The 26,730-nt window shown below is 50.6% G+C and overlaps 2 protein-coding genes across 23 annotated transcripts in view; one reads left to right on the top strand and one right to left on the bottom strand.

Annotated features, from left to right (window-relative positions):
* The first annotated feature begins 13 nt into the window (after positions 1-13).
* Positions 14-21,246, top strand: MAP1A (microtubule associated protein 1A). Of its 5 annotated transcripts, XM_032297685.1 has the most exons (8): positions 14-278; positions 1,231-1,332; positions 10,300-10,382; positions 10,631-10,771; positions 10,983-15,443; positions 15,564-19,164; positions 19,306-19,526; positions 19,705-21,246. In XM_032297685.1, the coding sequence occupies exons 1-8, from the start codon at positions 41-43 to the stop codon at positions 19,858-19,860; spliced, it is 9,003 nt and encodes a 3,000-aa protein (XP_032153576.1). In that variant the 5' UTR covers positions 14-40; the 3' UTR covers positions 19,861-21,246. The 5 variants fall into 5 exon arrangements, with proteins under 5 accessions (XP_032153576.1, XP_032153575.1, XP_032153578.1 ...); XM_032297684.1 differs by having other exon boundaries at positions 10,983-19,164; XM_032297687.1 differs by lacking the exons at positions 14-278; positions 1,231-1,332 and adding an exon at positions 7,259-7,354 and having other exon boundaries at positions 10,983-19,164.
* Positions 21,247-22,804: 1,558 nt separating this feature from the next.
* Positions 22,805-26,730, bottom strand: part of PPIP5K1 (diphosphoinositol pentakisphosphate kinase 1) — a 53,912-nt gene continuing 49,986 nt past the window's right edge. For all 18 annotated transcript variants that reach the window (XM_032297666.1, XM_032297670.1, XM_032297672.1 and 15 more), the window contains one exon: positions 22,805-24,843. In XM_032297666.1, coding sequence (XP_032153557.1) covers positions 24,026-24,843 — 818 coding nt within the window. In that variant the 3' untranslated portion in view covers positions 22,805-24,025. The remainder of the gene's footprint in view (positions 24,844-26,730) is intronic.

Genomic DNA, 26,730 nt, shown 5'->3' with positions numbered 1-26,730 from the left:
CTGCAGAGGACGCTGCCCGCCTAACACCGCCGGAGTTACCATGGAGACCGAGGCCGGGCCTGCGCGGCCTCACGGCGTTGCCATGGAGACAACTCTGGGGCTGGGGCTCCGAAGTCCCGGCGCACCGCTGCCTCAGAAACCCGCTGAGCCGCTGTGCGAGGCTGGAGCCGCGGTGGCGGCTGCCCGCTGGGACCTACAGAAGCACTCTTTGCTCATTGTGATCGGCGATATCGGTACCGAGAGTCAGCTGAGGGCCGTGCGGGCCCACCTTGAACAAGGTGAGCCACTGTTCTGGCTGTGCTTCAGGTATCTCCATCCTATGCTTCTCCGCCTTCTGCATTCAACTCCCAATGCATATGTCTGCATATCCATCCCTTGTGTGCACTTCCTGAGATCTTCGCCCTTGTCACCTGCATCTTCCATGCCATGTGTCCTTATCCTCTCGCTCTACTAACATCTCGCTGGCCCATCCTTCCCACACACTCCGTGGCGTTCCACAGTCTCTCTGAGGCAGCGGAGCTCAGCCCCTGGGGCCCCTCTGGTCACACCCTCCTCTGCAGTGTTTTGGGCCAGGTGTCCTGAAAGTCCTCTCCATCCCCTGGAGAATCCACATCCCAATCTTGCTGTTTCTTCTTTATGGTCCCTGAACCAGCATGAGGAGCTTTCTGAACGCCCTGTACAAATCTCAAATCTCTAAATGCTAGCAGCCAACCTGAGGGTGACCTTTGTGGCTACCAGCTCCTGAGTCCTCACTTCCATCCCCAGTGCTGTGCCTGTGGCTGTGGTGCAATGCTGCGGAGCCACCTGCGGGTGGAAGCAAGCCGTGGAGGGTTGGAGAAAAGGAAGGGGGCATAGAAGGCCGACATAGAATCCTACTTAGCTGTAAATTGGAAAAGGTAGCTCTCATTATCTGGCAATAGGTTCTTAGGTGTCACTTCCACCACAACTAAGCAACCTTATAAGAAAATTCCTACTTATAAACTCATTAATGACCGAGGTTAGTCTAAAGTCTGTCCTCCCTCTGGCTTAGGCAAAGCTTAGACAAGGTAACCGGGAGAAAGATACCACGACTAGCCACCTTCCTTCAAGACATCACTGAGGCTGATTGTGGCAACTGCCCATATACCCTCCCTCTCCTTACCTGTTCTGTGAACTTGAAAGTATTCCTGCAGTCCCACCACCCCCCAACCCACAACCTTATCTAGAATCCTTTTTGTTTTTCTCCCACAGGGATTCTGTCCTGGAACATTGACCTGTCATCCTTTGACTTGAACCAACAATTGAGACTCTTCATTACCCGGCATCTAGCTCACTTCTCCTCAGAGGTCAAAGGTTAGGACTAGCATTTTATTTCAGTCATTTGGGTGACAGCTGGTCACCGAAGAGCAGAAATCCAGTCTCCCTGGGAGAAGTGGCCTTTGGGAGGTTTGGGTGGAGGAGAAGGGAGGAACTTTATAGAGGAGAAAAGTCTTGGAATTCCATAGCTATCCCCACATATCGAATATACTTTGCAGACATGGTTTGATAGTGGAGGGAGCCTCGAGAACGTAACTTCTCCCTGAGAAGTGGGTTGTTTGCGGATTTTGTGGATAGCTGTTGACATGCACTAAAGAAATGAGGTACTCCTTTTAGTGATCAGTCATCTCTGATGCAAAAATTCACTTTCTTCATTTGTGTTCCCCTTTCTGCATACCCTGGACTCCCTGCTTTCCTTTAAAGACACCCCAGAATCCCCCATTTATCTTCCTAGACCCTTGTTTAACATTTTTTTTTTGAGAAGGAGTCTCAAACTGTTGCCCAGGCTGGAGTGCAGTGGCACGATTTTGGCTCACTGCAACCTCTGCCTCCTGGATTCTGGTGTTTCTCCTACCTTAGCCTCCTAAGTAGCTGGGATTACAGGCACCGACCACCACACCCAGCTAATTTTTTGTATTTTTAGTAGAGACAAGGTTTCACCATGTTGGCCAGGCTGGTCTTCAACTGCTGACCTCGTGATCTGCCCACCTTGGCCTCCCAAAGTGCTGGGATTACAGATGTGAGCCACTGAGCCCCACCTAGCATTTTTATTTAGGCTGCACAGGTTTCAGGGTTTCTGGTTCCTGCTTTGGCTTAGCCAACAGATCTCCAGAGCAGAGCAGAATCCTGGTACTATAAGATGATGGGCACCATCAAATCCAGAGTGGAAGGAGGGTCTCCTGAATTTACTGCTACGAGATCAAGTTGTACTCTGAGATTTGGCCCAGATCAAAGCTCACATAATGCAGTTTCCCATTCTGCTGGGTGGGAGGAATGGGTGGGTTAGAGAATTGAGAAAATAAGATTTTCGGAACTATCACTCCATGACAGATATCTGTGAGGAGACAATGGGAAGCTCCTCATCCTATTATAAAAGAGTTAGGGCCGGGCACGCTGGCTCACGCCTGTAATCCCAACACTTTAGGAGGCCAAGGTGGGTAGATAACCTGATGTCAGGAGTTCAAGACCAGCCTGACCTATCTCTACTAAAAAATACAAAATTAGCTGGGCGTGGTGACACATGCCTGTAATCCCAGCTACTCAGGAGACTGAGGCAGAAGAACTGCTTGAACCCAGGAAGTGGAGGTTGCGGTGAGCCAAGATTGTGCCACGACACTCCAGCCTGGACAAACTCCATCACAAAAAAAAAAAAAAAAAAGATAGAGCTAGGCATCTAGTCATGTTATTGGAAAATGTTGACACACCAATCCATGCAGCTTAATAGAATATAAAATCCATCCGGGTCAACAGCCACTGCAACTGAATGACTGAATTCATATCTTATACAGATAATTCTCAATTATCCAGTATAGTAGTCACCTTTCCTTAATTACCTCTTCTCCTTTTCCACTGCTTCTTACTTCCAAATCTTTGATCATTTCCTGATCACTAATGTCTATTAGTGATCCCAGATGCTGCTGGGAAGTTGGAGAAAATAAGGTTAATATGACTAAAGCTCTATCATCCTAGCAATATGTACAGCAATTTTATATTAATATATGTGAGGCTGACATCTTCCTGATGTGACTGGCTTTCTGTAATGCAGGCCACTCACTCTTTTGAGAATTCTTCTGTTTAGAATTATGCATGTCATGGTTTCCTCCATTATCCCTGATGATGATGAAAATCAACAGTTTTACCACTTATTACTCCTAGGAGCTTTGGTGCAGGGCCACATACAGGATGACAGAGGATGAAATTAATGACTAACAGAAGTTTGTGATTATCTGCTGATGTTAGTAATTCACACTGAATTCTCTAACCTTGTCCTTTTGGCTACAGAGACCTGAGAGTAGGCTGGTTTCTGGAATAATATAAGAAATGAAAAGAATTTAAACCAAAGTACCTAGCCATTCTTCAGATTAAGATGCAGGGATACTTGTGAAGACACAGAGAGATACATAGTTATTCCCAGGCACTTTTTAGAAACAAGCACTGATATATAAACACCTACTAGACCCTTTCCATCAAAAAGTTTGGCTGTGGTGTACTCAAGGGGCTTAGGACCATATACTTCAGATTAGAGCTTACTTTGGCATACTGAATATTTTTAGGTTTGGACATTTTTATCATGGTCTGTCTATGTCACAGGAGAATAGTAGAGAATTTCCTGGAAAAACCCACACTGCTCAAGACAGCCACAGCCACACCCCTGTTGGCTCCTCTTTCAGCTGTCCCCACAAACAACAGTCAGCCCAGAGCAGCTGCAGACATTGCCCTTCCCTTCAGCCTTCTGTTAGTAAGGACGCAAAGGGTCCAGGCAGCTGGGATGAGCTCAAGGGGATATGTTAGTGCCTTATGGCTTGACTACCCCACAGGCTGGGCCACCATATCTATCACCTACCCTCAAGCCCTGGGCCAAAATGCTAAGAAAGCAGACAAAAATGTATCCTACAGTGACAGGGAGAGTATAATTATTCCTAGGCACTGCCCTCTCCACATTGACATACCCACACACAAAAAAGAAGGGACCCTCTGATAGAGTCAGTAGCCCAGCTCCTTCTAGTGGTCAAGTCTGGTAAAAGCTTTCAAAGATGATTTTTGCACCATGTAGCCTCTCCAGTGGTGACTTTTTTTTTTTTTTTTTTTTAGATGGAGACTTGCTCTGTTGCCCAGGCTGGAGTGCAGTGGCACGATATCAGCTCACTGCAACCTCTGCCTCCCGGGTTCAAGCAATTCTCCTGCCTCAGCCTCACCTGCCTCCCGGGTTCAAGCGATTCTCCTGCCTCAGTTGGGATTACAGGCGTGCACCACCACACCCGGCTGATTTTTGTACTTTTAGTAGAGACAGGGTTTCATCATGCTGGCCAGGTGGTCTTGAACTGCTGACCTGGTGATCTGCCCACCTCGGCCTCCCAAAGTGCTGGGATTACAGGTGTGAGCCACCCTGCCCAGACCCAGTGGTGACTTTCTAACCCCTACAAAAAATCTGGATCTTCCAAGCATTCTAATACAAACTCAGAAACATTAGGACAGTGGAAAACTGAGTTTCAATAATTTTATGATTCTTTTACTATTGGATACCTACAGGAAATGGAGGGGAGGGCTCATAATTCATAACTAATATTCTAAGACTCAAAAACACAGGGCCACGAGTGGTGGCTCACACCTGTAATCCCAGCACTTCAGGAGGCCGAGGCGGGCAGATCACTTGAGGTCAGGAGTTTGAGACCAGCCTGGCCAACATGGTGAAATCCTGTCTCTATTGAAAATACAAAAATTAGCCTGGGTAGTGGTGCACACCAGTAAACCCAGATACTCAGGAGGCTGAAGTAGGAGAATCGCTTTAACCCAGCAGACAAAGGTTGCAGTGAGCCAAGATTGTGCCACTGCATTCCTGCCTAGACAACAGAGCTAGACTCCATCTCAAAATAAATAAATAAATAAAAACACAGGCTGAGGGACCAGTCAGGAGGCCTTCAGTCTGACTCTCCATTTCTACTGATGGACTTAGGAAGTGATCGTTCTATTGCTTCTACCAATACAAAAGTTATCCTGAATTAATACAGCAGCTCATTAGCCCTTGGAACTGGGGTCACATTGCTGTCTGAAATGGGAAAGCAAGGACATGAAAAGGACTTCAAGTTTCATACTGCAGTCATCTCTAGTTCTGGGTTTACCTGGGAGATAAGAGTACTCTAGAGTTGATCTGGTCTGAGATCCTGATTTATGATTTCCTTGATCACCTAGGTAACCTCTCGGAAATCTTCCACAAAAGGGAGAAAGACTTCCAGTGGCATTTGTACATTGCAGATTTAGAAGTCTAGGAATGAAGGAGCATTTTTTCATCTTTTATACAATTCAAACCTCACAGCATTATTGGAGGATGGTACTAATAAACTCATTTCATAGTTTATGAAGCAGGCTCTGAGAGAGATTAAGTGACTTGTTTAGCAGCGTGATTAGTAAAACGGTGGATCAGGTGTCAAATCCAAAGTTTCATATCTTACTTTGTGTCTGAGCTCAAGTCTCTCTTTCTTCTTTGGCATCTCACCATTTCATTGCAGCAGAGCCTAGAAACACAGCAGGTGGAGAGTTGGTGGTGGTGCGTAGCTGTTTAGAGGGTGAAGGCTGAAGGAAAACTCTACTGTGAGTTGGCACCATGCCCAGGGTGCGGCCCTTGAGCTGAGAATAAAGGTGGGCTCTGCATTGGTCTGGGAAATGTTATTTTGTTCTTAAGGCAAATGTCTACTCGAGTTTCCCTCCTAACACACTCCAGAAAGCCCTAGAAAGCAGAGAGGAGATAGAGGGCTTGAGGTCGGAGGAAATAAGAACGATGAAGTTACAGAAGAGAGGTATTTTCCTTTTGTGATGCTCGGAACTCAGTCTGGTTTTCTGTGTGTATCTCTGCAGATGGCTGCTTCTACCCAAATGGGGTTGTTGCCATTGTTGCTGATTTGCATCCCCGGATCTGAGCAAGAATTGCTCCCCTTTTGTCCCCTCAACCCCAAGAGTACTAGTGACTCAGCTCCTCCTCTCCTCTGGCTGCAGTTAAGAGGGGATGGGGGATGCTGAAAGCACAGACTATTTTGGTTTCTCTGACCTTCAAAAGTAGCTCTTGGCAGCCTGGGGCAAGGGTGGGGCTAGTCTTGGGTTATGCGTGGGTGGCTGTGATTGTGAGGAAGGCCTTAGGAGCTAGCCAGGACTGGGGAGGGTGGATGGGAAGAGGACAGGAAAGGACTATGTGAGAGCTTGAGCATCCTCCCATTGGAAGGAAGTGCTGCGGCTCTCCAGATCCTTCCTTTAAGTCCTAAAGCACTTTACTAAATTTGAGACAGAGGTAGTGACTAAGGGAAACAGGATCAATGTTAGAAGGATCAGAATAATATAAGACGGAGTCAGCAAAGAGACACGGAGAGAGCAGGAACCCAACCACCCTACACAGTCATTATAGGTTTTGTTTAAAATCTAAAGAGTACTTCTGTTACATTTAATAATTGGCCTATCATAAAGCCTTGCTGGGGCCTGAGCCCCTGAGGCCATGGTGATCCTTCTCAGTCCTTGTAAACTCCTTCGCTGTAAGGCAGAAAGCTCCCTGCCCCTTCAGGGACTTGTCTGTATATTCCAATGACTCAAGAATCCCAAGAATCAGTGCCTATGTGGTTACTGTGTTATGCTGCATTGCCACAGAACTTCATGTAGCTCTCAGGGTCCCTGTGCCCCACCCCAATAGGCTAGGGACCATATGTCTACTCCAGAATTTCAAACTACCCTCTAACCCTAAAATAAGATTTATTTCTGCCCTCCTTGGTTTCTGTAGCTGAGGTTCAGAGGAAGGCAGCACATCTCCCCATCCCCAACCTTTCTCTTAAGCAGTTCCCCACCCCTACCCCATGTTCTTGGTCCCCCAGCCTTTGTCTCCTGCTCCTCCAGGGACTGAAGGTTACTCTCTGGATCCATCTGAGGAAAGAGGCAGCAGATGGTTTCTAAGAGAAGGGGGAGAGCCCACGCAGCCCATGCCTTCTATAGCCTCGCTCTGTCCCCTAGCATGGGGCTTTGGTCTTTTGGCTGATGCTAAAAGAGTATTTCCTAAATAAGCATGGCTGTGAGAGAAAGCTCCTGTGGGCCACAGGACATTGCAGAGGCTCTTTGAGCTGCTAGACAATCCCTCAGCCCCAGAGCCAAGCAAAAGCACTAGAGTATGGATATCGTGAAGGCAAAGAAACAGTTAAGTCTCCAGTGCCTCGTCACAGACCAGCCCCTCTTCCCCGCCCTGGCACCGCCCTCCTCATCAAGCACCCCCCCCACTCCCACCCCAAGGGCTGCAGACTCTTCCCTGAAGCTGCCGGCTGAGGCCGGAGCTGCTGCCTCCATGAGAGGCTTCCTCCCACACCCCGGGGTAAGAACCGAACCAAAGGGCTTGGTATATGGGGGTACACTGTGATATGGAGGGAGGGGAGGTGGGCTGGGGTCATGGAAAGGGTGCTGGTACCTAATCTGGTACGTCTGGAAATAGCCCAGTGGCAGGAGGCAGGCTGGGCAAATGGAGAAAGAAGATGAACATTACTGGCTGTGGGCCCAGTCTGGACCCAGAACCAGAGGCCACCAGGGGCTGTGACAGTCCAGCTCTCCACCTGGGCGGGGGTGGGAGACATCAGCCTGGGACAGCAGCAGAGGGTGGTACCACTGGCTCTGCTTGGCAGCCCAGGGTGCTGGAGGAATTTGGGAGCGATGTTTTTGGTCAGAGGCAGAAGAATCTGAGAGAAAGGGGGATGTTATGGGAATGTGCCTAATGGGAGGGCCCCTGGGTGTCAGCTGCTGGATTGCTCAGCTTCTCCTATGCTGGTGGTGAGTAGGGCAGTGAGTTTTTGCCAAGTAAGGGAAGGTGGGGGACACTATGGAAAAGAAGGGAGGAAAGGGTCACTAAGACATGGCACGCGCCTCCTCACAGACCAACCGGTTTGCAATGGGCTCCCCCCACCCTATTCCCTGCGGCTAGCTTTAGACTGGGACTCTAAACCCCCCTTTCTGGCCCTGCTAAGGCCACTATGGAGATGGAGAACTCCCTCCCCAGGGGCTACCCAGCATTTCCAGTCGTGTCAGCCCCACAGGTTCCCAGTCTCAGCCCTACTCCCACCTCATCTCTGCCTCTCTTCCCAAGATGGGGGCTCTTGAACAGAGAAGCCAGTTTCTTCTCCCTCTCTGCATCCCCCTATCCCCACCCCCCATGCAGAAGCAGCCAAGAAAATGACTTGTCATGCTGGGGTGGGGGGTGGGGGCGGAGCTGGAGCCAGAGCTCAGCGCGCACACTCACACACACTCACACACTGCGGCAAACTGCAGCTGCCCAAATGGCCCTCCTCCCCTTCTGCCTCACTGCGGAGACACCTGCCCTCCTGCCTGCTCAGCCTCCGCACCACAGCCCACCCCCCACTCCAGCACTGGCCGAGCACTGTGTGCCCCTGCCTCACAAGATGGTCCTCTCCAAAGAAAAAGGAAAAAACGAGTCCGTTCCCTTCAGTGAGACAGCGCGGGGAGCAGAAGAAATGGCTTTCTCCCAGGCCTGAAAAAGAGAGGCACAGGATATAAACCATGTAGTTGCAAGTCAGAACCACTCCCAGGGATAGGGTGAGGAATAGGACCTTATGCCAGGACAGGAACTGGGATCAGAGAAGTCTTGTGGTGATAAACGGGGACCGTAAGGAATGGGAGACTTGGGGTAGAGGGGAGTGGTAGATAGAAAGCAAATCAGTGTGTGCTATAGATATTTGTCTTTCTGACCTTCCTACCTCAAATGTGTGACCTTATTTGTGTGGAGGGAGCTCTTGCCCTTCTAAATCTGAACTACTTAAGGCTGGCAGCTTCCCAAACCTTGATATCCCTCACTTGCCCCACACCCTGCCCTTGCCTACATCTGAGGTGGCCCTTGTCCTCTGAATTTATCTCAAATGTTCCCTCAATTCTCAAGTGAACAGAAGGGAACCCTTGAATTCCTCTTCGCCCCAACCCACCCTGTATGGGGTTTGGCCTTCTGACACCATCCATCGTTCATTTCCCCCACAGCTGCAATCTGCAGCCCTGTGCTGTCAGATCTGCCTGATCCTGGCACCATGGCTCTTCCTCTTAACAAAGGCCCTGGCCCCAGGCTTCTCTTGTCCAAGCCCCAGAAAGAAGAGAGAGCTGGGTCACAGAAGAAGATCTAAGAGACAAATTATGAGCCCTCCCACCAATATCCTCCACACAGCCCACTGCCATCTGTTGGATGCTCTATGAGGTTAATGCCACTATTCACTGCAACTGGAAAGGGGGTTGGGGGAGGAAGGGCAGGAGCAGAGGATGGTAGCATTCTTCTTCTGCATCTTCTGTCTGATTTGCCACTTCCTTTCTTTGCTGAATTGCTTGGTGTTTCATGTGAGGCTGGAGAAGGGAAATAGGGGATTCGGCGATGTTTTTCTCCATGGCCTGGGGAGCACCCTGAATCTCTCCTTTCTTATTAATGTGTTTCTTGTTCAAGAACCTTTCACTCCCCATTTCCATGGTAGAGGCCCCTAGGAGAGGGGCAAAGATGAGAGAAGGAACTGTTCACAAGGAATAGGTTGTGGGGTAGTGAATCCAATCTCTCTGAAACTTTGGGACAAGAAGATGCTGTGAAAACTTTCTAGTGGGAACAATATGTTTGTATGCATGTGTATTAGTGCAGGCTGGGCCTCTGAGGAACCAAAGGACAGAACAGGAAGTTATAGTTCTATGCCCATTCTTTGAATCATAAAGGGTTTAGATAGCACAGGCTTCTCTGGGTCTTCTGGAGCAGGAATTCTGGTCTTGGATGGCAAGAAAGTTGGGGAGTCTGTAGACACAGAAGCTCCTATCTCCTTATTTCTAGACACTCTGCTGGCAGAAAAGCCCAGGGCAGAGGCAAGCCAGGAAGGAGAAAGGGAAGTGAAGAATATCATCCCAGGGGCCCTCTCTCCAGCTGAGCCCCCCATCCCCAGGCAGCACCAGGAGCTTAGTGTTCCAGCAGGACAAAAGCTTCTTGTCAACAGGGCAGTCTGAGGCTGTAGTTCCAGGCAGAGGGGTGGGGACACAGGCAGCAGAGGGTGTGGTAGACGAAGGGAAGGAGAGGACAGCCAGTGTGGAAGAGGGGGAGGTGGAAACCCTGAAAGGGAAGGGCCGGAGGAGCCAGTTCCTAGACCTTACTCAGCAGTATCCAGGGTGGCAGGGTCTAAGGATAGCCAAGTTTCTCTTTCTCTTGAGTCCCATTTTCTGATAATACATTCTTTCTTCTTCTGCACCACACAATTTCTATACCTATTCTCAATATAAATTTCTACATCTCTCCCTCAGGCCAGAGGACCCTTTGCCACCAGAGCGAGATCCTAGAGACCATCATCCTGGTAAATCCCAGTGCAGACAGTATCAGCTCTGAGGTAAGGCCAGGGCCTGTCCCTTGCCAAGCAGGCCTGGTGTAAGTGCTATACCCACCCTTGCCAATGCTACCACTATTAGGCCAAGAATTCCTCTCTCTGGCATCTAAGCTGACTTATTGTCCCCAGCCTAGTCTGGAGGTGGTAGGAGGGACACCAATGGGAAGCATGCTCTTGCAGTACTTCAGGGACATTCATTGGCTTTCCCTGGATTTCCTATATCTGTGACCACTCCCCTTCTTCCATTCCAGGTTCACCATCTTCTTAGCAGCCCTTCAGCTCATAAACTACTAATTTTGAGTGGGCAAAGTTTAGAGCCTGGGGGAGACCTCATCCTACAGAGTGGCACCTACTCCTACGAAAACTTTGCTCAGGTCCTTCACAGCCCCGAGGTAAGTTCCATCCCAGAGTGTCTGGGAGAAAGGGCAGCACTAGAGCTACGGGAGGAATCTAAAGGAAAGTCTCATATTGCTTGACCATGGGGGGCCCTGGCAGAAAGGTAAGAGTTCACCTTGGAGAGAAGTGAAGATTAGGGTGCTGAATCTGAGTCAGACCAAAACAACTCTAGTGACCTGATCAGGCTTCTATCTCCTATTCTTCTAGATTGCCCAATTGCTCAGCAATAGAGACCCTGCGATCCAGGCCTTCCTCACCGTGTCCTGCTTAGGGGAAGGTGATTGGAGCCACCTGGGATTATCCAGTTCCCAAGAGAACCTGCACCTCCGGCTAAACCCTGAGCCCACGCTGCCCACCATGGATGGCGTGGCTGAGTTCTCCGAGTACGTCTCTGAGACTGTGGATGTGCCATCCCCATTTGACCTGCTAGAGCCCCCAACCTCAGGGGGCTTCCTCAAGCTCTCCAAGCCTTGCTGCTACATCTTCCCAGGTGGTCGTGGGGACTCTGCCCTCTTTGCTGTCAATGGTTTCAACATCCTGGTGGATGGTGGCTCTGATCGCAAGTCCTGCTTTTGGAAGCTGGTGCGGCACCTGGACCGCATTGACTCAGTGCTACTCACACATATTGGGGCAGACAACCTGCCAGGCATCAATGGACTACTGCAGCGCAAAGTGGCAGAGCTAGAGGAGGAGCAGTCCCAGGGCTCTAGCAGTTACAGTGACTGGGTGAAGAACCTTATCTCCCCTGAGCTTGGAGTTGTCTTTTTTAACGTGCCTGATAAGCTGCGGCTTCCTGATGCCTCCCGGAAAGCCAAGCGCAGCATTGAAGAGGCCTGCCTCACTCTGCAGCACTTAAACCGCCTGGGCATCCAGGCTGAGCCTCTGTATCGTGTGGTCAGCAACACCATTGAGCCACTGACCCTCTTCCACAAAATGGGTGTGGGCCGGCTGGACATGTATGTCCTCAACCCTGTCAAGGACAGCAAGGAGATGCAGTTCCTCATGCAAAAGTGGGCAGGCAATAGTAAAGCCAAGACAGGCATCGTGCTGGCCAATGGGAAGGAGGCTGAGATCTCTGTGCCCTACCTTACCTCTATTACTGCTCTGGTGGTCTGGCTACCAGCCAACCCCACTGAGAAGATTGTGCGTGTGCTTTTTCCAGGAAATGCTCCCCAGAATAAGATTTTGGAGGGCCTGGAAAAGCTTCGGCATCTGGACTTCCTGCGTTACCCTGTGGCCACGCAGAAGGACCTGGCTGCTGGGGCTGTGCCTACCAACATTAAGCCCAGCAAAATCAAACAGCGGGCTGATAGCAAGGAGAGCCTCAAAGCCACTACCAAGACACCTGTGAGCAAGTTGGCCAAACGGGAGGAGGTGGTAGAAGAGGGAGCCAAGGAGGCCCGCTCAGAGCTGGCCAAGGAGTTAGCTAAGACAGAGAAGAAGGCAAAAGAGTCATCTGAGAAGCCCCCAGAGAAGCCTGCCAAGCCTGAGAGGGTGAGGACAGAGTCAAGTGAGGCACTGAAGGCAGAAAAGCGAAAGCTGATCAAGGACAAGGTGGGGAAAAAGCACCTTAAAGAAAAGATATCAAAGCTGGAAGAAAAAAAAGACAAGGAGAAAAAAGAGATCAAAAAGGAGAGGAAAGAGCTCAAGAAGGATGAAGGAAGGAAGGAGGAGAAGAAGGATGCCAAGAAGGAGGAGAAGAGGAAAGATACCAAATCTGAGGTCAAGAAGATTTCCAAGCCAGACCTAAAGCCCTTTACTCCTGAGGTACGTAAGACCCTCTACAAAGCCAAAGCCCCTGGAAGAGTCAAAATAGACAGGAGCCGTGCTGCCCGTGGGGAGAAGGAGCTGTCTTCTGAGCCCCGGACACCCCCAGCCCAGAAGGGGGCTGTACCGCTCCCAACAGTCAGTGGGCACAGGGAGCTGGTCCTGTCCTCACCAGAGGACCTCACACAGGACTTTGAGGAGATGAAGCGTGAGGAGAGGGGTTTGCTGGCTGAACAAAGGGACGTGGGACTAAGAGATAAGCCATTCCCTCTAGACACTACAGAGGAGGGACTCCCAAGTACAGCTATCCAGGGAACACCACCCTCTGTTCCAGGGCTGGGACAAGAAGAACACGTGATGAAAGATAAAGAGGTTGTCCCAGATGTCCCTGAGGAACAAGGTAGCAAGGACAGAGGCCTAGACTCTGGGGCTGAAAGAGAAGAAAAGAAAGATACCTGGGAGGACAAGAAGCAGAGGGAAGCAGAGAGGCTCCCAGACAGAACAGAAGCCAGAGAGGAAAGTGAACCTGAAGTAAAGGAGGATGTGATAGAAAAGGCTGAGTTAGAAGAAATGGAGGAGGTTCACCCTTCAGATGAGGAGGAAGAGGACGAGACAAAAGCTGAGGGTTTTTACCAAAAACATATGCAGGAAGCCTTGAAGGTAACTCCAAGGAGCAGGGAGGCTTTTGGGGGTCGGGAATTGGTCCAGGGCAAGGCCCCTGAGAAGGAGACCTCATCATTCCTAAGCAGCCTGACCACACCTGCGGGTGCCACTGAGCATGTCTCTTACATCCAGGATGAGACAATCCCTGGCTACTCAGAGACTGAGCAGACCATCTCAGATGAGGAGATCCATGATGAGCCGGAGGAGCGCCCAGCTCCACCCAGATTTCATACAAGTACATATGACCTCCCTGGGCCTGAAAGTGCTGGCCCATTCGAAGCCAGCCAACCTGCTGACAGTGCTGTTCCTGCTACCTCTGGCAAAGGCTATGGAGCACCAGAGACTGAACTTACCTACCCCACTAACATAGTGGCTGCCCCTTTGGCTGAAGAAGAACATGTGTCTTCAGCCACTTCAATCACTGAGTGTGACAAACTTTCTTCCTTTGCCACATCAGTGGCTGAGGACCAGTCTGTGGCCTCACTTACAGCTCCCCAGACGGAGGAGACAGGCAAGAGCTCCCTGCTGCTTGACACAGTCACAAGCATCCCTTCCTCCCGTACTGAAGCTACTCAGGGCTTGGACTATGTGCCATCAGCTGGTACCATCTCACCCACCTCCTCACTGGAAGAAGACAAGGGCTTCAAATCACCACCCTGTGAGGAATTTTCTGTGACTGGGGAGTCAGAGAAGAGAGGAGAGACTATAGGGAAAGGCTTGTCTGGAGAAAGAGCTGTGGAAGAGGAAGAGGAGGAGACGACAAATGTACAGATGTCTGAGAAACTTTGCAGTCAATATGGAACTCCAGTGTTTAGTGCCCCCGGGCATGCCCTACATCCAGGGGAACCAACCCTTGGAGAAGCAGAGGAGCGGTGCCTTAGCCCAGATGACAGCACAGTGAAGATGGCTTCTCCTCCACCATCTGGTCCTCCCAGTGCCACCCACACACCCTTTCATCAGTCCCCAGTGGAAGAAAAGTCTGAGCCCCAAGACTTTCAGGAAGCAGACTCCTGGGGAGACACTAAGCGCACACCAGGTGTGGGCAAAGAAGATGCTGCAGAAGAGTCAGTCGAGCCAGAGCCTGAAGAGGGAACACTAGAGAAGGAAGAGAAGGTTCATCTTCCCAGGAGCCCCCAGGCCCAGGAAGAACCTGTCAGCATTGATGAGGGACATACAGGCTGTACCATTCAGCTATTGCCAGAGCAGGATAAAGCAATAGTCTTTGAGACTATGGGGGCAGGAGAGCCCACAGGCCCAATTCTGGGAGCAGAAGCCCTTCCCGGAGGTTTGAGGATATCACCCCAAGAATCTTGCAAACCTTGGAAAGATGAGGTGCTCAGATATCCTGACCAAAGCCTCTCTCCTGAAGATGCAGAGTCCCTTTCTGTCCTCAGCGTGGCCTCCCCAGACACTGCCAACAAAGAGCCCAGCCCCAAGTCTCCCTGTGGCCTGACAGAGCAGTACCTACACAAAGACCGTTGGCCAGAGGTATCTCCAGAAGACACGCAGTCACTTTCTCTGTCAGAAGACAGCCCCAGCAAGGAGACCTCCCTGGATGTTTCTTCTAAGCAGCTCTCTCCAGAAAGCCTTGGCACCCTCCAGTTTGGGGAACTAAACCTTGTGAAGGAAGAAAGGGGGCATCTGATGCAGGCCGAGGACACCTCTTACCACATAGCTCCCATGTCTGTTCCAGAGCTCCATGCAGCCACAGTGTTACCTCCCACAGATGGGATGACTAGATACTCTGCACAGACAGACATCACAGATGAGAACCTTGACAGGAAATCACCTGCCAGCTCACTGTCTCACTCTACACTTTCAAGAGATGGGAAGCACTTACCTGGGGCGATCATGAGCCCTGATGAACACATTCTGACACCTGACAGCTCCTTCTCCAAAAGTCCTGAGTCTTTGCCAAGCCCTGCCATGGAGGACATTGCCATAGAGTGGGAAGATAAAGTTCCAAGGTTGAAAGACAGAACCTCAGAACAGAAGAAGAAGGAATCTGAGCCAAAGGATGAAGTCCTACAGCAGCAAGACAAAACTCTGGAGCACAAGGATATGATACAGCCAAAGGATATAGCCATCCATGAGAAAGATGAGGCTCTGGATGTAAAGAACAAGGCTGTGAAACAGCAGGATAAGGCTTTAGAACAAAAAGGCAGAGACTTAGAGCAAAAAGACATATCCCTAGAACAGAAGGACCAGGCCCTAGAACCAAAAGACAAAGACTTAGAAGAAAAAGACAAGGCCCTGGAACAAAAGGATAAGATCCCAGAAGAGAAAGACAAAGCCTTAGAACAAAAGGACACAGCCCTGGGACAGAAGGACAAGGCCCTGGAACCAAAAGACAAAGAGCAAAAGGACAAGATCCTGGAACAGAAGGACAAGATCCCAGAAGAGAAAGACAAAGCCTTAGATCAAAAAGTCAGAAATGCTGAACATGAGGCTCCAGAGGACAAGGTCGCTGAAATGAAGGGCAGAGACCTAGAACAGACAGACAAAGCCCCTGAACAGAAACACCAGGCCCAGGAACAGAAGGATAGAGCCTCAGAAAAGAAGGATCAGGCCTTAGAACAAAAATACTGGGCTTTGGGATGGAAAGATGAAGCCCTGGAACAAAATGTTAAGGCCCTGGAAGAGAAGGACCAAACTCAAAAGCAGGAGAGCCTAGTGCAGGAGGATAAAACCAGGAAATCAAAGGAGAAGATGGTAGAGGAAAAATCCCCAGAAAAGGTCAAGGCTGTGGAAGAGAAGTTAGAAGCTCTTTTGGAGAAGACCAAAGCTCTGGGGCTACAAGAGAGCCTCACGCAGGAGGGCAAGGACAGAGAGCAGGAAGAGAAGTACTGGAGGGAGCAGGATGTAGGCCAGGAGTGGAGAGAAACATCTATGAGAGAGGAGCCAGTTGGAGAACAGAAAGACCCTGTCCCAGCATGGGAGGACACATCTCCTGAGCAGGACAACAGGTATTGGAGGGGCAGAGAGGATGTGGCCTTGGAACAGGACACATACTGGAGGGAGCTAAGCTGTGAGCGGAAGGTCTGGTTCCCTCATGAACTGGATGGCCAGGGGGCCCGCCCACGCTACACTGAGGAACGGGAAAGCACTTTCCTAGATGAGGGCCCAGATGATGAGCAAGAAGTGCCCCCGCGGGAACACACAACCCAGAGCCCCTGGGCCTCAGACTTCAAGGATTTCCAGGAATCTTCAGCGCAGAAGGGGCTAGAGGTGGAGCGCTGGCTTGCTGAATCACCAGTTGGGTTGCCACCAGAGGAAGAGGACAAATTGACTCCCTCTCCCTTTGAGATCATCTCCCCTCCAGCCTCCCCACCTGAGATGGTTGGACAAAGGTTTCCTTCAGCCCCAGGAAAAGAAAGTGCTATCCCAGACCCTAAGCTCATGCCACCCATGAAGAATGAACCCACTACCCCCTCATGGCTGGCTGACATCCCACCCTGGGTGCCCAAGGACAGACCCCTCCCCCCTGCACCCCTCTCTCCTGCTCCGGGTCCCCCCACACCTGCCCCAGACCCCCACACTCCTGCACCCTTCTCTTGGGCCACAGCCGAATATGACAGTGTGGTGGCTGCAGTGCAGGAGGGGGCAGCTGAGTTGGAAGGTGGGCCATATTCCCCCCTGGGGAAGGACTACCGCAAGGCTGAAGGGGAACGGCAAGAAGAAGGTAGGGCTGGGGCTCCTGACAGCAGTTCACACAGCTCAAAGGTACCAGAGGCCAGCAAAAGCCATACTACCATGGAGCCTGAGCAGACTGAGCCCGAGCAGAGAGAGCCCACACCCTATCCTGATGAGAGAAGCTTTCAGTATGCAGACATCTATGAGCAGATGATGCTTACTGGGCTTGGCCCTGCATGCCCCACTAGAGAGCCTCCACTTGGAGCAGCTGGGGATTGGCCCCCATGCCTCTCAACCAAGGAGGAGGCTGCTGGCCGAAACACATCTGCAGAGAAGGAGCTTTCATCTCCTGTCTCACCCAGGAGCCTCCAATCTGACACTCCAACCTTCAGCTATGCAGCCCTGGCAGGACCCACTGTACCCCCAAGGCCAGAGCCAGGGCCAAGTGTGGAGCCCAGCCTCACCCCACCTGCAGTGCCCCCCCGTGCTCCTATCCTGAGCAAAGGCCCAAGCCCCCCTCTTAATGGTAACATCTTGAGCTGCAGCCCAGATAGGAGGTCCCCATCCCCCAAGGAATCAGGCCGGAGTCACTGGGATGACAGCACTAGTGACTCAGAACTGGAGAAGGGGGCTCGGGAACAGCCAGAAAAAGAGGCCCAATCCCCAAGTCCTCCTCACTCCATCCCTATGGGGCCCCCCACATTGTGGCCAGAAACTGAGGCACATATCAGCCCTCCCTTGGACTCACACCTGGGGCCTGCCCGACCCAGTCTGGACTTCCCTGCTTCAGCTTTTGGCTTCTCCTCATTGCAGCCAGCTCCCACACAGCTGCCCTCTCCAGCTGAACCCCGCTCGGCACCCTGTGGCTCCCTTGCCTTCTCTGGGGACCGAGCTCTGGCTCTGGCTCCAGGACCCCCCACCAGAACCCGGCATGATGAATACTTGGAAGTGACCAAGGCCCCCAGCCTGGACTCCTCGTTGCCCCAGCTCCCATCACCCAGCTCCCCTGAGGCCCCTCTCCTCTCCAATCTGCCACGACCTGCTTCACCAGCCTTGTCTGACGGCTCCTCCTCTGAAGCTACCACACCTGTCATTTCAAGTGTGGCTGAGCGCTTCTCTCCAGGCCTTGAGGCTACAGAACAAGAGTCTGGAGAGCTGGACCCAGGAATGGAACCAGCTACCCACAGCCTCTGGGACCTCACTCCTCTGAGCCCAGCATCCCCAGCTTCACTGGACTTGGCCCTAGCTGCAGCTCCAAGCCTGCCTGCAGATATGGGTGATGGCACCCTGCTGCGCCACCTGGACTGCTCAGGGGCAGCCACGGAGAAGCCAAGCCCCTCCCGGGGTCCCTCTGGGGACTGTGCAGCCAATGGCCTAACTGAAAGCAGCCCTAACCCTCTAGGCCCTACCCCAGCCAAGGCTGAAAAAGAAGAGGCTGAGGCCTGTCCTGCCTGGGAACGTGGGGCCTGGCCTGAAGGAGCTGAGAGGAGCTCCCGGCCTGACACACTGCTGTCCCCTGAGCAGCCACTGTGTTCTGGAGGGGTCTCTGGTGACCCACCCAGCAGTGCCTCTCCTGAGGTTGAGGCTGGGCCCCAGGGATGTGCTGCTGAGCCCCGGCCCCATCGGGGGGAGCTCTCCCCATCCTTCCTGAACCCACTTCTGCCCCCATCCACAGATGACAGTGACCTCTCAACTGAGGAAGCTCGGCTGGTAGGAAGAGGCGGGCGGCGCCAAGCAGGGGGCTCAGGGACCACTGGGGGCCCATGCCCTGTGGCTGACGAGACACCCCCCACATCAGCCAGTGACTCAGGCTCCTCACAGTCAGATTCTGATGTCCCACCAGAAACTGAGGAGTGTCCATCCATCACAGCGGAGGCAGCCCTTGACTCAGATGAAGATGGGGACTTCCTGCCTGTGGACAAAGCTGGGGGGGTCAGTGGTACTCACCATCCCAGGCCTGGCCATGACCCACCCCCTCTCCCACAGCCAGACCCCCGCCCATCACCTCCCCGCCCTGATGTGTGCATGGCTGACCCTGAGGGGCTCAGTTCAGAGTCTGGAAGAGTAGAGAGGCTACGGGAGAAGGAGAAGGTTCAGGGGCGAGTAGGGCGCAGGGCCCCAGGCAGGGCCAAGCCAGCGTCCCCTGCACGGCGTCTGGATCTTCGAGGAAAACGATCACCCACCCCTGGTAAAGGACCTGCAGATCGAGCATCCCGGGCCCCACCCCGACCACGCAGCACTCCAAGCCAGGTCACCCCAGCAGAGGAAAAGGATGGACACAGCCCCATGTCCAAAGGCCTAGTCAATGGACTCAAGGCAGGACCGAGTAAGTATATCATGAAAAGTGGCAGAGAGTGTGGGTTAGGGCTGGGTGTGAGCTGGTCAGGCTCCAGGAGTGGGAAAGAGGAGAAGGTTGCCAAAAGGGTTCTACTTTTCCTCTACAATGAATGCTGGCTTGTCTCTGCAGTGGCCTTGAGTTCCAAGGGCGGCTCTGGTGCCCCTGTATATGTGGATCTCGCCTATATCCCGAATCATTGCAGTGGCAAGACTGCTGACCTTGACTTCTTTCGTCGAGTGCGTGCATCCTACTATGTGGTCAGTGGGAATGACCCTGCCAATGGCGAGCCAAGCCGGGCTGTGCTGGATGCCCTGCTGGAGGGCAAGGCCCAGTGGGGGGAGAATCTTCAGGTGAGTAGCAAAGGACACCAAGGAAGTAGTTTGGTCAAAGCTCACTCAGAGGCAGTGGAACACAGTCCCTATTTATTAAAGGGCAACAGGGCTGTTTCTGAGACCATGAGGTTCCCCTTCCCCCTCACCTACCTTCCTTTCATGTTCTCACATCAGGCATGTCTTGTCTCCCTCCTAGGTGACTCTGATCCCTACTCATGACACGGAGGTGACTCGTGAGTGGTACCAACAAACTCATGAGCAGCAGCAGCAACTGAACGTCCTGGTCCTGGCTAGCAGCAGCACCGTGGTCATGCAGGATGAGTCCTTCCCTGCCTGCAAGATTGAGTTCTGAAAGAGCCGCCCTCCCTTCCCCAAGGATCCACTCCCCCAGCTCCTTTAGAAAATGGCTACTGCTGAGTCCTGTGGTGTTGAGGGAAATGGGAGCTAGGGGGAGGGGAGGGAGATGTCTTCTTGTGGGGACTTGGGCTAGGCTAAATGGGAGGGATTGTCCCTTCCCGTCATCCATTCCTGAGGGGTCTCAAACCAAAGTTAACAAGCAGAGGATGGGGAAGGGGACAAATTATGATAGGATAGCATCTGATGCCTGAGAACCCTCTCCTAGCACTGTCAAATGCTGGTATTGGATGGGGACTGAGGATAGGTCTCAGAGAGCAACCTCCTCCCTTATAGAGGGAGATTATATCCCCAACACCAAGGACCTCTTTATCTCAATCTATTTATTTGGCATCCCAGGAAGGATTTCCAATAGCAATTTATGTGACTGGGGGCAGGATACTGTCAGTGAGATGCCCAGAGCTGCACCCTTTCCTCCATCTCCCATCCCCCCATCTCCCCAGCCACCAGGGTCTGAGTTCTAGCAGGGGCCTGGGGGTATCCCACTGCTACACTGTTCTACTGCTTCGCTCAGTATCTGAATGTCTCAATTTAAAACTTGAAGCTCTTTAGACCAATAGATAGACTGGTGAGAGGAGAAAGGAGCTTATTCCCGAGCCCCTGCTGTATACCATTCATATCCCAGGGCTGTGTCCAGACAGCACAAAAGGGCAAGGAGAGCCCATTCCCAATGCCAGAATTCTTCCAAACTCCCTGACTCTTGGAAGTTTTTACTCACCCCATTTCAATTATCCTGATCCCTTCTCATCCCCTGCTTGGCTTCTCTGCATGTGGTCATCTGCTGTGGCCTGGTGTGTAATGGGTTAAAAATAAGCAACTGCCTGACATCCCAACATTTGACACCCCAGCAATGTGTGACTCCCTCAACATTCCACTATGCCATCCTGCAGCTGAAATGGGAACACTGGCTGCCTCTCCAAACCCACTCTTAGAGGATCTGGGAGGTGGAGGCCAGGCCAGAGGACTTGGGGAAAATGAGAGGGAGGAAGAAAAAGGGAGAAGCAGCTGAGTCATAGCTTAACTCTTACAGAGTGAAGTGAAAATGGGCCGAAAATGCCACCCCAGGAGAGGACCTCGTCCCAAGCAAGCCAGTGAGCAGCCCTGTCAGACTACTGCTGGACTGAGAAACCAGAAGCTGGTAGTCACCTGGGCTCGCCTTCTCTGCCAAACTATTGGGAAACCAAAATGAGCCCACCTAGTGTTCTTCCTAGCTCCACCCTCCCCGTGCTGCTGTGCTCTGCTCCTCCCCACACTTCCCTGCTATAGTTCCCAGCTGCTGTAACGGAGCCACCTCCAACTCTAACAATAAACTGAATTCATTGCAGATGGTGTAGTGCTGCTTAGGCTTTTCTGACTCCATACATTGCTTAGTTGCTGGGAGTTGCTGGGCCCTGGCTCCTACCTCTCTGTTTCAACCAGCATTGACTTTATCTTTGAAGACTCTAATGCTTTTGATTACTGGAAACACTTGTGCCTGAGTATGGAGAATAGGAGCCTAGGGTGGGTACATACGTACATACGTCTGATTTGGAGGAGGGAAGAGGGGCAAGGGGCCTCCTAGGGGAGGGCATCTGCATTCCATGGGGGAAAGAGCTGAGGACCAAATAACCAGGATCAGATAACCTGGACAACCCCTTGGACTAAAGAGGTAAGAAGCTGAGGGATCCTAAGAGATCCAGAGCCTAATGAGGTTGGAAACAATTCTCCTTGTACAGTCAGGATTTCCATGGAGTAAAATGGTAGACTTTCCCCCACCACAGAAACCCTTTATAGTCCTAGGTATGTCAGGAGTAGCCAGGTTATGAATATTTGGGGAGGGGCATGTTCTAGCTCTCCCACTGTTCTGGCCTCTCACATAGTAAAGATGTCAAGGGACCAGAGAAAGGGCATAGCCCCTTTATATAAACTCCTGACACTCCATCAGAGTAAAAAATTAACAGGATGATTCCAAGAACTTGGTGACAAGGCACGTACCCTCTGGTGCTTCACAGAGAGGAAGCCTCTTTCCAGTCCCCCTTCCAACACTCTCTTTCCTCATTAAAGACCTTTTGGGGGCTGGGTGCGATGGCTCACACTTGTAATCCCAGTACTTCGGGAGGCCAAGGTGGGTGGATCACCTGAGGTCAGGAGTTGGAGACCAGCCTGGCCAACATGGTGAAACCCCCTCTCTACTAAAAATACAAAACAATTAGCTGGGTGTGGTGGTGGGTGCCTGTAATCCCAGCTACACAGGAGGCTAACACAGGAGAATTGCTTGAACCCGGGAGGTGGAGGTTGCGATGAGCTGAGATCGAACCATTGCACTCCACCCTGGGGGACAAAGGCGAGACACGGCCTCAAAAAAAAGAAAAAAAAAAAAAAAAAAAAACCCCCAAACACAGCCAGATTTTTTTTTTTTATGGTACAGATGGGATGTCTAATCTATATATTTTTATAGTCTATTTTTGGATGCCTGATCTCTGTATTTTTACAGCCCATTCCTGTTCAACTATAATGTCTTTTGACTGATTCAGATTAATCAGTTACAGACACAATTGACTCACAGTCATACTGATTTTTTTTTTGAAGACAGAATCTTGCTTTATTGCCCAGGCTGGAGTGCTGTGGAGTGATTTCGGCTCACTACAACCTCCGCCTCCAGGGTTCAAGCGATTCTCCTGCTGAGTAGCTGGGATTACAGGCGCATGCCACCACACCCAGCTAGTTTTTGTGTTTTTAGTAGAGATAAGGTTTCACCATGTTGGTCAGGTTGGTCTCCAACTCCCATCCTCAAATGATCTGTCTGTCTCGGCCTCCCAAAGTGCTGTGATTACAGTCATGAGCCACTGTGCCCAGCCCATATTCATTCTTGAATCCGTAAGGACATCACCATCATCCATCACCACCATTCTCATCATTTTATATTTATTAAGCACTCACAATGTTCTGGCCCCCAACTCCAATGACTGCATTACCCCTCCTACCCCCTCCCATTCCCATCCCCAGATCTTTGGAAAAAGCTTCATAATCATATCTGGCCCTCAGACACAATGATATAAGTATAAATTTCTTGGGGAACCTGGAGTGTTTGGTCTTTGGCCAGTCTGTCCCTGGCACAACTACAGAAATAAATATATATATATATATATGTATATATATATTTATTAAACCTTTGCTTGTATCTGTACAATATTGATCTCTGCTGATTGCTTAAAATAAAACCTGATTATCTCTACTACTACAGCATCTCCTAAGCCAAACAGCCCCACCACAAAGGGAGACCCAGTTTCACAGACTGGCTAAGAACCCTCTAGGGCATTTTAAGTAAGTGCTCTGAATTTTGCACAGCAGTCTAATACCTACTTTTCCCTAGAGCTACTGCCCAGAGAAACAGGACTGAGGCAGAAGGGGCACTTGGGGATGATATGGAAAGATCTGTAAGGCAAGTCTAAAGATTAGTGGCCATGACAGATGTTTGTTTGGAGAGGGGACTCTATTTTCCAGACATTTCAGATGGCCATCCTGGCTCACCTGAGGAGTGCTGGCAAAGACAAGAGTCCCCTGAATGCACATATGGTCTAAGGGTACCTTGAGAAGTCATGAATGTTTTCCCAGGAAAGTGAAGACCCTAGAGTCCCCTCTTTTGCATTTGCTGTCCCCAGATGGTGTCTTCAGCAATGAAGCAGCATTTCCTTTAACAATCTGTGATTTCCTAGGATGCTCAGAGAAGGCTGGGTAATGACAGACCAACCCACCCCAAGGAAATCCTATTCAAGTCTAATGGCTAAGTGAAGAGCCAATGGCTTCTTTGAACCTAAAACTGGCTCCTCCTCAAGCACAGCTCTAGCACAGGTACGCTTCATACCAAGGGAACTGCTTCCCCAGACACTGCTGGTGAGAGCCGGCCAGCGAGTTAGCCAAGAGAAAAGGTTGCTGGCTCAAATGGCTGGTATAGTGTGACACCACTAATGAGAAAATTAATTACATGTTGCTGGTGGAAAGGGTGAGTGCTGGTCATGGGCTAGAGACTGCCTCTGAGTGTTTGGATCACCAGATGGATTCTGGGCTTGAGGAATACCCTCTCCAGGCAGCTGATCAACCACCTCAGGAACCACCCAGGACTTCTAATTTATCTCCTCAGGGACCTCCTGGGCCTGCAGATCAATCTCCTTAGGGAACTCTTGGGATGGTTTATCAATCTCAGGAATGCCCTGAGACAACAGATTGAATGCAGAAGTCTCCTGGGCCAGCCTGCCAACCTCCACAGAGAACTCCGGGTACGGCTGGCTGACCTCCTCAGGGATCTCTTCAGCTGGCCTGCCAACTTCTATAAGGGTTTCCTGAACCAAGCCACCAGCGCCTACATGGAACCTATGGACCAGCTTGTCAACCTGCACAGAGACCCCCTGGCATGGCTGGCTGACCTCCTCAGGGTTCTCCAGACACAGCTGGCAAACTTCCTCAGAGACTTTCTGGCACAGTTGACTGGCCGTCTGGCATGGCTGGCTGATCTGAGGGACCTCCTGGCATGTGTGGTTACCATTGTCATGGTGCTCCTGGCATTGCTGGCTGATGTCAGGGACCTCCTGACATGGCTGGCTGAGCTCCTCAGAAATGTTCTGGCATGGCTGGCTGATGTCAGGGACCTCCTGACATGGCTGAATGACCTCCTCAGCCACCTCCTTGTTGTATGGCTGGCTGGTTTCCACAGGTGGTACCTGTGAGGACTGATTTGGTTCAAAAAGCTCTTGTTCCCCTTCTATGGAGAGCTCTTGTGCTCCATTCCCAGGGGTCTCCTGGAGCAGACCAAGGCCTTGACGTTCTTCAGTCACGTGTGAATTTAGGGAGGGTTGATCACTGAAGCCAAACTGGGAGTTACCATCTACCGTAGTAGGGGAAGAAGGACCAGCACTGGACACAGTGCTAGAAGGGCCACTGCTGTCTGTAAAGCAAAGTCAAGAGATCAAGTCAGAGAAGCTGGAAGAGTAGGCTCCACCCTATGCAGATAGTTCAAATGCTAGAATGGTTGGCCTATGCTACTCATGTATCTGAAATTCTTCCTAAGTTAAGCAGAGACTCCTAAGTTTGCTTAGCTCAGGAACTGTCACCCTGGCCTAATGTATACTCTAAGAGTAACCATAAGGTACATGTAAGACTTTAGGAGACAGTACTAAGACCAACTTCCTCTGGTTCTTTCACAAATACACTCCCATCCCAATTCCAAGTTTCCATGGCCTCTAATTCCTACTTTGGAAGCATATGAATACTTTAGCCAAGTGGTTCATAATCAAAATCATAAAAATTTTTTTAAATATTAATTTCCAGTTTTCAACTCCAGAGATCCTAATTCTATAGGTTTAGTGTAAAGGTGTAGCTTGCAGGAAGGAGGAGGATGAAGGCCATATAATTTTGTTGGAACACTCTCAATTGAATCTGATGTACACCTTCTGTTAAGAATCATTCTTTAAAGCAATCAATGTATTTCTGGGGCAGAGGTAATCGTTATTTATAGCCCAAATGCTAAGTTGGCAGGAGAACATAGAAAGACAATGTAAATCAGAACAATAGGAAAGAAAATGGTTTCCATGGACAGGTGTGGTGGCTCATGCCTGTAGTCCCAGCAGTTTGGAAGGCCAAGGCAGGCAGATCACTTGAGGTCAGGAGTTCAAAACCAGCCTGGCCAACATGGCAAAATCTCCTCTCCACTAAAAATATAAAAATCAGCCAGGCATGGTGGCGGGTGCCTGTAATCCCAGCTACTAAGGAGGCTGAGGCAAGAGAATCACTTGAACCCTGGAAGCAGAGGTTGCAGTGAGCTGAAATTGCGCCATTGTACTCTAGCCTGGGCAACAAAGCAAGACTCCATCTCAGAAAAAAAAAAGAAAATGGTTTACCGAAAGATGGAAAATGGCCATGGAATCTCTACATGGTAGTTCTTAACCTTTCTAGGGGTCAGTGGCCCCTTTGAGGTACCAACAAAAGTCATAGATTATCTTCCAGGAAAAATGTACATATGAATATTCACACTAATCTTTACATGTGATTCCTGAAGCTCATAGACTCTACCCTGAAACCACATTCCATGGATCCAGGGTTAAGACCCTTGTAAGTCTTGGGATATACAATGTTACAGGCTTGTCCATATTATATACACAGAAAACATTAAAAAACAGATTTCCTAGATCCTGACAGTAATGTAATAAAGACCTCAGAGTCTTCAATTACACTGTGGGATGATTCCTAACCCAACCTCTACTTCTTCACTGACCTCTAGTACAGGACTAACCTACTTTTCCCTTGGTAAATATAATTTTTATTGATACTATTATAATGATACATTAAAGCACTATGGTATCAATAATGTCAGATTCTGGGAAAAGGGGACATCAGAACATATTGCTGTTAAAGTAAACCTCAACAAGTTGGCAAACCTGAGCCTACAAAGGCTCAATTCATCATTGAATTTAAGGTATGCTAGTTATCTCTCTTCTATCAAGAATTAAAAGAGGCATGCTTCAAGCTGAAAAAGAGGCCAGGCACAGTGGCTTATGGCTGTAATCCCAGCACTTTGGGAAGCTGAGGAAGGGGGATCACTTGAGATCAAGAGTTCGAGACCAGCCTGGCCAACATGGAGAAACCCTGTCTCTACTAAAAATATAAAAATTAGCCAGGTGTGGTGGAGGGTGTCTGTAATCCCAGCGACTTGGGAGGCTGAGATAGGAGAATCACTTGAGCCTGGGATGTGGAGGATGCAGTGAGCCAAAACTGCACCACTGTACTCCAGCCTGGGTGACAAAGCAAGACTCTGTCTCAAAAAAAAAAAAAAAAC

The sequence above is a fragment of the Sapajus apella genome, unplaced genomic scaffold, assembly GCF_009761245.1.
Source record: "Sapajus apella isolate SASKATOON/1434 unplaced genomic scaffold, GSC_monkey_1.0 scaffold37, whole genome shotgun sequence".
NCBI lineage: Eukaryota > Metazoa > Chordata > Mammalia > Primates > Cebidae > Sapajus > Sapajus apella.
This window is presented reverse-complemented; position numbering and strand designations above follow the sequence as displayed.

What these genes read in the sequence shown, in the direction of transcription:
- MAP1A (XM_032297684.1), top strand. Translation starts at nt 41, where the DNA reads ATGGAGACCGAGGCCGGGCCTGCGCGGCCTCACGGCGTTGCCATGGAG. An exon ending in CTTCTCCTCAGAGGTCAAAG is followed by an intron (nt 1,333 to 10,299) that starts GTTAGGACTAGC and finishes TCTCTCCCTCAG; the next exon opens with GCCAGAGGACCCTTTGCCAC. An exon ending in AGTGGGGGGAGAATCTTCAG is followed by an intron (nt 19,527 to 19,704) that starts GTGAGTAGCAAA and finishes TCTCCCTCCTAG; the next exon opens with GTGACTCTGATCCCTACTCA.